Below are 12,126 nucleotides of genomic sequence, written 5' to 3' on the forward strand. Positions count from 1 at the left end.
GCCTGCTGGGCACACTTTCCTCATTCCTGAAGAAGGGCTCATGCCTGAAACGTCGATTCTCCTGCTCCTTGGATGCTGCCTGACCTGCTGCGCTTTTCCAGCAACACATTTTCAGCTCTGATCTCCAGCATCTGCAGTCCTCACTTTCTCCTTGAGGATGTAACAGACTCTATGTAAATTCAAGTTAATCGTTTTCATTCGCACGGGTGTTTTCCCAAATGGATTCGTGGTCTGGAAGCTGATATCTCAGCAAAAATAAATATTCAGTTAAAATTCCTATCCAACCACAGATTTGGGAACATCTTACACCACAGGGGCTGCTGCTTTCCAAGTATCAAATGTTCCATTATCTTCTTAAGGACAACTGAGGGGTTGGGCAGTATGTACTGACACTGCTCGCAAGTTTGCATTCCAAACACGAATATGTGAACTTGTATTTTAGAAAGCGAAAAGCCTCATTTATTTGCGTTTCTTCTTCTTTTCTTCCGATTCAGGGAATGTGATGTGTACCATACAATTTCCAGCCCCAACTTGGTACTGGGACAACGTAACCAAAATCTGTGTCTTCATATTTGCCTTCGTGATCCCAGTCCTGGTCATTACCATCTGCTACGGCCTGATGATTCTGCGTCTGAAAAGCGTCCGCCTTCTCTCTGGCTCCAAAGAGAAGGACAGGAATCTGCGGAGGATCACGCGGATGGTGCTGGTCGTGGTGGCCATCTTCATCATCTGCTGGACACCCATCCACATCTTCGTGATTGTCAAGACCCTGGTGGTGATCAACCCGAGCCCTTTAGTGACGGCCAGCTGGCATTTCTGCATCGCCCTGGGTTACACTAACAGCTGCCTGAACCCTGTGCTCTATGCCTTCCTGGACGAGAACTTCAAGCGTTGTTTCCGGGAGTTTTGCTTACCCTTGCGCTCAAGGCTGGAGCAGAACAGCTTCACGCGAGCCAGGAAGTCCAACAGGGAGTCAGTCTGTGCCTGCACCCCGTCCGAGATGGTCAACAAGTCAGTATGACTAGGCGTGGACAAGCCCCACAAGGGATTACATTATACTCGGGGGCAGGACCTGAACACTGAAGTAACCCAAATCACAACTGAGTTTTAAAACAAAAGAAACTCTTTATGATTGCGTTAAAAAGGAACCTCGACTGATTTGCCTCACTTTTCTGAGGTATTCGGATCATGAAGTCACACTGTCAGCTTTCAATTTATAAATGGGGAATTAAAAATTGATTGTTCATACACATTTAAAAGATATTTGGACAAGTACTTGGATATGATAGGTTTAGAGGGGTATGGGCCAAACACAGGTAAATTGGACTAGTTCGGTTTAGGAAACCCGGTGGGCATGGACGAGTTGAGCTGACGGGCCTGTTTCCGTGCTGTGTAACTCTAAAGACATATGACTTATGAATTATTTTTAATTAGAAATCAAGCACTTGTATGCATATATTGTATGCATACTTCCCTTGGCACAAAGAATTTTAATTGTAGAAATAATAACAAGTTGCATTGTAGCGGCTTAAATATAAGCGGTTCCAAGGCATTTTACAAGGCATCATAAAATTTAACACAGTGAACCACAGAGATTCATTGTTTCAACGTGCCTGGCTAATGATGTGAAATACTTCCTGGCCTTTGACGGGAAAATTAGGAACTAAAAGCCATTCAAATACAAAATCACAATTATAAAACTCCTATTTGTGGCTCAAAACATTCTGAGCGAATGCATTATAGGAACTGAATTCTGTAGGTATTTTTATGCAGTCGCTGCAAACAAAATCTTCTTGAAGGAATGTAAGCAGATTATTGTTTTTCCCTTTCTTGTCCATCTGTTTCTGTTTTTGTTGAGTAAAGTATGGAATTGTTGCCCTGAGTTTATTCTCAGCTCCGAACATAAAATAATGAATGCATCTCATTCAAATAGAGGGGAAGATAGAAGACAATGTTTATATTTCTCTTTTCAATTACAAAAGTAAATGATTGAAGTTCAACAGCTGCAACAAATGTCAATAAGGACTTTATTGGTTAATATTTTATGTGCTGTATATTTGCCTGAGGTAATCGCTGTAAAGTGGGTTAAGATATTCCTTAATGTATGTATTTCCGACATTATAATATGCATTGATTAAAGAGCTAGTCACATTTTTCTCCAGCTACGTTTTATCCCTTTCCATCACCAGATCTTACCAGAAGTATGGCTGGCTTGCTTTTGTGTTGTCGTAGTCTGTAGCACAATAACTTGCAGTTATATAGCGTCTGTGACAGTAAAATACCCAGTCATTTCACAGGAACATTATCAAACACGATTCGCTGCCAAGCTACAAAAGGAGACATCAGGTCAGGTGACCAGAACCTTTATAGGAGACAGGTCTGAATTTGCTTCTTGAAAGAGAGAGAGAGAGAGAGAGACACACGAGTGGAGAGTTTTTTTGAAGGAATTGTTTCCAGCCCAGCCAGTTAAAGTATGGCTGCCAACGAAGAAATGCTGAAAGTTAATGATGTGCAGGAGGCCAGAATTGAGGGAGCGGACAGAACCCAGAGAGGTGTAGGGCAGAAGGTTACAGACGTCATAGAGGAATTTGCACACAAGGGTGTGAATTTTACAGTCTAAAATAGCAGCTATTTTCAAGTACCTTTTAAACGACAGTAAAAGATAACTGAATAAAAATACTTAAAACTTTGGTCAGAGTCTGTGTGCTCTTTTAAACATGAGTGTTTGGAGTCCGGGGAGGTGGGGATGGACGTGCTGGTGGGCAACGATGTGGAAATGTAGATATTGATATGAGTCACATATTTTACATCTTTCTGATTATGGTTTCCATGAAAAACAATGGGGGAAAAAAGAGAAATGCAAAGTAGGTGACTAATTGACCATCACTCAGAATCAAAGTTATCCAGCCGGGCTTAAGGTTCCTCAAGGGTTCACCCAGTTTCACATCAGAAACGCGAATGGAGTTCTGATGGCCTCCAGTCAGAGCACAGCAACAAATCGTGAAAAGCTCTAAGGAAACTTCTGCCACCAATCACCCGGCTCCCGCTGCTCTCAAATGGTCGTAGTTTGAGGGGCTTGGCGTGTTCTGGTGATGAGCTTTGAGCTTTATATTCCACAACTTTCTTCTTTATGCCCCGGGCCCTCCTGTTGCCATTTGGTTTCGCACTTGACGCAAGTCGATTTGCAGCAGAATTGGACAAATTTGGAACCATCCTGTACAACGCAGAAAAGCTGTACTGTCAGTAAAAGGAACAGCATAGCGCAGGTTTTGGTTATATAACATTGAACAGATTTGTAAAAAAAATTCATCACTGTTTGACATAAAAGAAAAAGAACAATTTTTATTTGCATAACACGTTTCACGTTTCAAATACTTCTGAGGTGAGGTCTCTGAGTAATGTTAGAAATGTGGCAGTCAGTTGGTACTCAGAAAGCACCCGCTACAGCAATATCCCAATGACCAGATAATATGTACTTTTTAAAGTGCTGATTAAGGGATAAATGTTGCCTGGGATATTGAGGAAAACTCCCAACTCTATCAGTGAATGAAACGGAGTTATCTTTATTGTCACGAGTGCAGTGAAAAGTTTGCAATGTCACTGCTTCTGGGCCCCCTGAGGTACAACATGCCTAGGTACAGATATTTAAGTATTTGGTACAAAATTTAAAAAAAAAATAAGTAAAAGTCCAGCATAAGAATAAAGGAAAAAAAGTACTTGAACTATTGTCTTTTTCACCCAAGTAAGTGCCAGCACATAACCTCCATTTCACAAGGGCCGCACCTCCCCACAGTGGCCTCCGGTTCAGGACTTGCCTCTGAGACCCACTTCCCACGCTGGCCTGGTCTGAGACTCGCCTCCCACACCGGCCTGGTCTGAGACTCGCCTCCCACACCGGCCTGGTCTGAGACTCGCCTCCCACACCGGCCTGGTCTGAGACTTGCTTCCTACACTGGCCTGGTCTGAGACTCGCCTCCCACACCGGCCTGGTCTGAGACGCCTCCCACATCGGCCTGGTCTGAGACGCCTCCCACATCGGCCTGGTCTGGAACTTGCCTCCCACACCGGCCTGGTCTGAGACTCGCCTCCCACACCGGCCTGGTCTGAGACTCGCCTCCCACACCGGCCTGGTCTGAGACGCCTCCCACATCGGCCTGGTCTGAGACGCCTCCCACATCGGCCTGGTCTGGAACTTGCCTCCCACACCGGCCTGGTCTGAGACTCGCTTCCCACACCGGCCTGGTCTGAGACTCGCCTCCCACATCGGCCTGCTCTGAGACTCGCCTCCCACACTGGCCTGGTCTGGAACTTGCCTCCCACACCGGCCTGGTCTGAGACTCACCTCCCACACCGGCCTGGTCTGAGACTCACCTCCCACACCGGCCTGGTCTGGAACTTGCCTCCCACACCGGCCTGGTCTGAGACTCGCCTCCCACATCGGCCTGGTCTGAGACTCGCCTCCCACACCGGCCTGGTCTGAGACTCGCTTCCTACACCGGCCTGGTCTGAGACTCGCTTCCTACACCGGCCTGGTCTGAAACTCGCTTCCCACACTGGCCTGGTCTGAGTCTCGCCTCTCACATCGGCCTGGTCTGAGACTCACCTCCCACACTGGCCTGGTCTGAGACTCACCTCCCACACCAGCCTAGTCTGGGACTCACTTCCCACGCTGGCCTGGTCTGAGACTCACCTCCCATACCGGCCTAGTCTGAGACTTGCCTCCCACACTGGTCTGGTATGGCGCTCTCCTCCCATACTGGCCTGGTCTGGCATTCACCTCTCACACTGGCTTGGTCTGAGACTCGCCTCCCACGCTGGCCTCATTTAGGATTTGCCTCTGGGTCTCTCCTTCCACATTGGCCTGGTCTGAGACTTGCCTCTGACACTGTCCTCCCACGTTGGCCTGGCCTGGGACTCACCTCTGACAATAGCCTCCTGCACTGGCCTGGCCTGAGACTCGACCCTGCGCTGGTCTGGCCTGGGACTCGCCTCTCACGCTGGCCTGGCCTGCGACTCGCCTCTGACACTCATCTCCCGTGTTGGCCTGGTCTGACACTAGCCTCCCATGCTGGCTTGGCCTGGGACTCTCCTCCCACGCTGGCCTGGTCTGACACTCGCCTCCTGTACTGGCCTGGTCTGGGACTCGCCTCTGACACTCGCCTCCCACACTGGTCTGCTCTGGGACCCGTCTCTGGAACTCACCTCCCACGTCATCCTGATCTGGGGCTTGCCTCTGGGACTCACCTCCCACGTTTGTCTTATCTGGCACTTGACTCCCAGATCAGCTTGGTCTGGGACCTGCCTCTGGGGCTCACCTCCTGCGCAGGCCTGTTCTGGAACTTGCCTCTGGGACTCACTTCCCATGCAGGCCTGGTCTGGGACTCGCCTCCTGCATTGGCCTGGTCTGGGACTTGTCTCCCATGCTGACCTGGTCTAGGGCCTGCCCCTGGGACTCACTTCCTGCGCCAGCCTGGTCTGGGTCTTGCCTCTGGGACTCACCTCCCGCGCTGGCCTAGTCTGGAACATGCCTCTGGGACTCACGTTCTGCACTGGCCTGGTCCGGGACTCACCTCTTACACTCACCTCCCACATTGGCCTGGTCTGGGACATGCCTCCCATGTCGGCCTGGTCTGGGGCTTGCCTCTGCGACTGACCTCCCGCACCGGCCTGGTCTGGAGCTTGCCTCCAGGATTCACCTCTCATGTTGGCCTGGTCTGGAACTTGCCTCAGGGACTCGCCTCTCATGTTGGCCTGGTCTGGAACTTGCATCTGGGACTCGCATCCCACACCGGCCTGGTCTAGGTTCTTGCCTCTGGGACTCGCCTCTCATGTCAGCCTGGTCTGGAACTTGCCTCTGGGGCTCACCTTCCATGTTGGCCTGGTCTGGAGCTTGCCTCCCGTGCCGGCCTCCAGTCCAGGAGTCGCCTCCTCCATTCCCCTCCAAATAAGATTATCATTAAAAGTTTGAGAAGAGAACAAATTGCAGAAAATAGAGAAAAAGAAAAAAAGAATGGGTGGAGCAGAGGAGCTGGAGTTTCTACTCTTTATGCCATGGGATTTTTTTACATCTACTTGAGGATAGGGACAAGCACTCGGTTTAACATCCATCTAAAAGAGAGCATTTCCAACAGTTAATCATTATCTTCATACTGCAGCGTGTCAGAATTTTTATGTTTCATTCTCATTCAAGTTCTGGAGTCAGACTCAGATTCCCTGCCAAACCAGGAGTGGGAGTATTACCAATTGAGAAGTATTGGAAATATGCAGCAAGTCAGACAACAGCAGATGTAGAGAGGAACAGAGTTAATATTTCAGGTCTGTGACCTTTCAGTAGAACTGAGGAGTATTAGAATTGTTGTAGGTTTGAACCAAATGAAGAGTATATGTGAGATGGATGAACAAAAAGGAAGGCCAGTGGTAGAATGAAGGCCAGGCCAATGAAATAGTGTTACAACATAGCGACAGCCTAATCAAATTAACCTTCCTACCTCTACAGTCATAGCACAGTAACATTAAAATCTTTAAAGACCTTCAAAATGGACTCCAACTATCTTTAACTAGATTTTTTGAATAACCAATCCCAAACTTCATAAATATCAATTCCAGTTTCTGGGTTTGTAGCTTAAACAAAAGGTTAGGAATGGGCAATAAATGCTGGCCAGCCAGCGACACACACATCCCACAAATGAATATTAAAAAAGTAACAAATTATTAACAATAAAGTAACTTTCGCAGCATAAAACTAAACATCAAAGTAATCTAATTAACGTCTATGATTTGAACGCAACAACCTTTTTGTTCAACCCCACTCGTACAAAAGACAAACAAACACAATTAAGGGATAAATTTAAAAAAAAGCTGGTCCAATTATTTAAGAGGGTTTGTGATGTGCTGTCCAGAGACATATGTGGTTGTTCCTTGGTTGAACTTCTGAAAACATTGATCAGTAGGACCTTTTCAAGTACACTGAAAAAAAGAAACTCAATAATATTTATAATTTAATTTCTATTCTCTGAACCTCCTATAGTTTATAATGGGAGGTTAGGGAGGGAGTGTGCAAATGTTCATGTTGTAGCATCAACAGCCAAATGCCTTCTCTCAGAAATAGTCCAAAACGAGGTCACATTCTGGTCTTTTCCTGCCAGACTGTGTGTCTTCCTATGAAGCCATGTTGTTATTCAAACATCTGCCATCTGTTTGAGCACAATACCTCTCTGCTTCTATTGGGCTCATTGTGCACAAACCAACTTGCAATTATCTTTCAGGCCTGATCTCACAAACAGGTTGATTAGAAAAAAATAGAAGGATAAAAAATTAAATATTCTTCTTGAACTTCTATCTCCTCAGTACCTAAAATCAGATTTTGTATCTGTCATTATTCATTCACCAAGTGTCACACTTTGAATTACTTCAGTTGAAGTTTCATCAATGAGCTCAAATGGGGCATTTGCTCTTGATCATCTGATTATTTGTATTTTCTCACAAACCTTGCTGATTGCAATTTGTAAAACTTTAGTAAAACCTATCGCATATAGTCACAAGTTTCTATTTTTCTGCCAATACAAACATTGGTAAGTATACATATTAATTACGAGCAGGAGTAGTCAATTCGGCTGATCTAATGACTTCACATTCCTGCTTATCCATGATAACCTTTCATTCCTTGCTTATTAAGAATCTAACTAGCTCTGTTCAAAAGCAGTTCAAAAACTCTTCCACTGACTTTGAGGAAGAAAGTTCCAAACATTCTGAACCCTCTGTGAGGAATTTGTTCATTTAATCTCTGCCTTAAATGGGTTATCTAGTGATGCCATTAATGAGGATTATTTTCTCCAAGGTATCCAACTGCATTCTATTCAGCCCATCTCTGAAGTTAAAACTTCCTTGCAATATTATTTCTAGTGCCACATTGTGATTTATTTTCATTACCTCAATGTCTTTTAATTGCCCAGTGTAGCAATGATGCTGCTGTACTAGAATACTATCTTTGTTGGGGCCTCTGTACATGAATCCCACTATCATAATCTTAATGAATGATTATATACTTAAAGGCATTACTGACTGCCACCTGTGGCTTTAATAAACAAATCACGACCTCTTACATCTTAAACAAATGAATCCCACCTTCAGTGGCTCTTTAGGATGAACCCCATTCCTTTAAAAGTTTGTCCTTTATGACTCTCAATGATAATTAACATGGTTTTTACAACTTTTTCCCCCTAGAGGAGTCCTGCAATGTGCAGTTATAAATGCTTCCAACCTTGACTACAGTTTAGGCTCAGATTTCTGAATTGCCCCCTTATCACTTCAATTCTGGTTTTGCAATTGTCCCTGGTCCATGGCTTTGTTTTAAACTGCTGCTCTATCCCTTGGTTTCCCTTACTATAGTCATGTCTCGTGCTGCTTACTTCCCACTCATTCTGGACTGGAAGTATTTTTCTTACTTCCAGCTTTTCCTGCATCTGAACCACATAACTTTTTTAAAGTTTTCCACTGGCTATCAGGGATCTCTACTTTTTTTGACTTTCCAGGTAAACCTCAACTCAAGACTGCTCCTACAGATCATCAGCACCTGGTGCAATCTGTAACCACCTGTGGGTGACTAGTGTTCAAGCTCAATGCAGTTTCAAATTCACTCTTGCTGCAATGCTTCACTTTACTAGGTCTGAAACGTTTATTACCATCAACTTTAACTTTTACCTTGTTGAATCTTGTCACAATATTCTCTTCTGTAGGGTTTGTGAATATTCAATACAGTACTTCTGGTTGCTGACTGTCCACATGTACAATGTTCTTAAAACTATGTCTGAAAAAATCCTCAGACCTGCACCATTGCCACTGTTTTAGGAAGCAGCTTATTGAAATTGCATTGCTTGTCATTGGATTGTAAAATGAATCCATACCACTGTTTACCATGTCCCATGAGCTATATGGTAAGTTTGCAGCCACCATCCTCTTTTGGGGTGGGGATCTATAGGGGCTGCTCAGTCCAGTGTGGTAGAGGAAAACCACTTAGTCTAACAAGAAAGAACTCATAAACAAAATATAACTTATTACATGATAACAAGTATATACAAGTTACATTAATATGATAGACGTCTCTACAGAGGGAATGAGGAAGACTCAGATAGTATTGTTATGAAGTTGTAGACACGTACTGTACCTTTAAGGGAACTGACATTTCTGGCTGGCACAAAGAGTTTTAAAATGTAACGGTGGGTGAAACAAATAGCTGGAGCTGTATCAAATTCAAATTTGGCCAGTTCAAATTATGCCCCAGATACCAAAATCCAGTCCAATTTGAATTTAGTATTTTGACAACATCAAACCAATAAAACGATCAGATGTTTCAGGGTATAAAATTGGACATTTTGAACAGTTGGAGGAAGAACCACCAAGAAACCCAAGTACAGACTGCTGGCCAAATAGCTCTCTGAAAGGTACCTGTTCATATGAAAGACCTGTGAAGCAGAATACTGAAGAAGAGATGACAAAGGAAAATCTGCAGAGGAAGACACAAAAAGATTTGACAGCTGGCTGGTTTTGAAATTTGAATTTTTTTCTGTAAGTCTTAATCAGGGTTTTTAATCGGACCAGTATTGTAGCATGGGGAGGTAAAAGATAGGTTCAAGAGAAAGGAGTTGTAAATAGTTGTTGGTTTTAATATCTCTGTTGGACTTAAAGAATAAGTTTGTTAATTTTTACTTTACAGAGTGAGCTCTAGGATAGTTCTTTGCCTCTCAAAATTTAACAGATTATGGTGTGATCTGGGCTTCTCTGTGTGTCAGGTTTAAATTAGCAGAGGGGTTTACCCCATGTTGGAACAGTTTCCATAGAATCCCTACACTGTTGAAGCAGACCACTGGGCCTATCAAGTCCACACCAACTCTCCAAAGAGCATTCCACCCCTGCACTATCCCTGTAACCCCACATTTTTCATGGCTAATACACCCAACCAACATATCCTTGGGCAATTTAGCATGGCCAATCCATCTAATCTGCACATCATTGGACTTAGTAAGTCTCACTCCTTCAAGATCCTAAGCAGTTCTCAGAGTCAATCATTATAGTTGGTGGCGCTTAAGGCACTCAACAGTAAACCTTTCAGGCCCCCATACCATTATCCATAAATGTCATTGGGCTCCCATTTCCTTCAGACAGAATACATGCTGGCAGGGATTCCACTGTGACCATTTACACCTCCACCTCAGCTGCCATATGAATCTTCATTTGTTCTGTCATCTCCCCTTTTTGCTTTGGGTGATCTCCCTTTTTGTCATTTAATTTTTCCTGCCTTCCATTCTCAAATCAACCTCAGACTATTCTGTCCTTTTTTCGGATTAATAAAAATTAATAGCTCTTACACCTCTACCATCTTCCAGTTCTGAAAAAGGGTCATTGACTTGTAAGGTTAACTTGTTTTTTTTCCTCCAGAAACGATGCCTGATCGTCTTAGATCTTTCAGCTTTGCATAGTTTTCGTTGCAAAGTTGTCTCATAGACATGAAAACGCTCCTAGCCTTTTATATTTCAGTAGATGAAATGTTGCTAATAAAATGTTTTAAATAATGCAGCATCACCATCTGCAGGTCGGCAGTGGTACTACAGGCACAAAATGGAAAATTAAGAACAGATTTTTTTTCAAAACTGAATGAAGAGGAGTCCGTGGACCCGAAACATGAACTTTCCTTCTCTTTCCACAGATGCTGCAATACCTGCTGAGTTTCTCCGGCAATTTCTGTTTTGTTTCAGATTTGCAACATCCGCAGTTCTTGAAAATAAAGAGTTAAAAAGTGAAAAGGTATAAATATCGTTAATCTATTCATTCTATAGATAATTTGCATGGTCTGAGATCTAAGAATGATTGAGAACAGAAAGTCATTTGCCCGTTGTGTCTGTGGCAACTTTTTAAGAAGAGCAGTACCACTTAGTCATATAATATGGAAACAGACCCTTTGATCCAACTCATTCATGTCGACCAGATATCCTAAATTAATCTGGTCCCGTTTGCCAGCATTTGGCCCATAACCCCTAGGCCTCTCCTATTCATGTACCAAGCTGGATGCCTTTTAAATGTTGTAATTGTACCCGCCTCCACCACTTCCTCTGGCAGTTCATTCCATACACACACCACTCACTGCTTAAGAAAGATGTTCCCTAGACCTCTTTTAAATAGTTCCTTTCTCACATTAAACCTATGCCCTCTCGTTTTGGATTCCACTAACATGGGGAAAAGACCTTGTTTGATCTTACCCCATATAACCAGTCAAATGGTTTCTTTCCAAATATTTACCCTTCTCTATGCCAAATTATAATTGGATGTCTCTCAATATTCATTTCCCACCCTCTCCTGATTTTGCCAACCACTTAATTTCAGAGCAGCACGATTTATCACATTAGCAAAACAAAATTTGCACAACTTTTTGGTCCTTTTGACAACTATGTTAAATCTGATGAAAGTTCAACAACCCGGAACATTAACTGTTTATGTGTGTCAGATGTTGCACAGTCTGCTGAGTGTTTGTACCATTTAGTATTTTAATTTCACGTTCCAACAAGCACGGTATTTCACTTGCGCAATCTTAAAGCTGTCTTCTCATGTTACCAATCCATCACAGCAGTGACAGTTTAACTTCCATATCCGCCACAGATTCACCTGCACCTCCACCCACATTATCTACTGCATCCGCTGCAGCCGGTGTGGCCTCCTCTATATTGGGGAGACAGGCCGGCGACACAAGTCACAGGATGGTCACCGAGCTTGGACATAGAGACAGTGATGGACAGATCAGCCCGCAGAGTCAGATTCCTCAGCCACCATTCCTTTCACCGTGCTCATCCCACTACCTAGAGAGGAGTCTGTCTTGGAGTCAGAGCAGACAGCAGAAACTCTAAGGGTAAAAAGACCCTCCTGTTATCTATAGGACGCCAAACAGTAGTCTGGATGTCGGGTGTAAGTTGAATCAGGAGCTGAAATTGGCCTGTCACAAAAATGTTACTACAGTTGTTATGGGGGATTTCAATATGCAGGTAGACTGGGAGAATCAGGATGGTATTGGACATCAAGAAAGAGACTTTGTGGAGTGCCTCCGAGATGGATTCTTAGAACAGCTGGTGCTGGAGCCTA

At 44.1% G+C, this 12,126-nt stretch overlaps 1 protein-coding gene and 1 long non-coding RNA gene across 3 annotated transcripts in view; one reads left to right on the forward strand and one right to left on the reverse strand.

Moving 5' to 3' along the window:
• Positions 1 to 1,022, forward strand: part of LOC122563619 (delta-type opioid receptor-like) — a 24,212-nt gene extending 23,190 nt beyond the window's left edge. The window contains exon 3 of the mRNA XM_043717582.1: positions 495 to 1,022. Within this exon, the coding sequence (XP_043573517.1) occupies positions 495 to 1,021 (527 nt within the window). The 3' untranslated portion in view covers position 1,022. The remainder of the gene's footprint in view (positions 1 to 494) is intronic.
• A 1,637-nt stretch (positions 1,023 to 2,659) lies between these two features.
• LOC122563620 overlaps positions 2,660 to 12,126 on the reverse strand; it is a 14,975-nt gene continuing 5,508 nt past the window's right edge. Inside the window, exons 2-3 of one of the 2 annotated variants that reach the window (XR_006315670.1) lie at positions 5,584 to 5,938; positions 2,660 to 3,214 (exon numbers count right to left, since the gene is read on the reverse strand). This is a non-coding gene — a long non-coding RNA (uncharacterized LOC122563620). Of the gene's footprint in view, positions 3,215 to 5,570; positions 5,939 to 12,126 lie in introns of both variants that reach the window. The other variant, XR_006315669.1, reaches the window with a different exon arrangement.

Source organism: Chiloscyllium plagiosum, chromosome 27 (genome assembly GCF_004010195.1).
Source record: "Chiloscyllium plagiosum isolate BGI_BamShark_2017 chromosome 27, ASM401019v2, whole genome shotgun sequence".
In the NCBI taxonomy this organism is placed as follows: Eukaryota; Metazoa; Chordata; class Chondrichthyes; order Orectolobiformes; family Hemiscylliidae; genus Chiloscyllium; species Chiloscyllium plagiosum.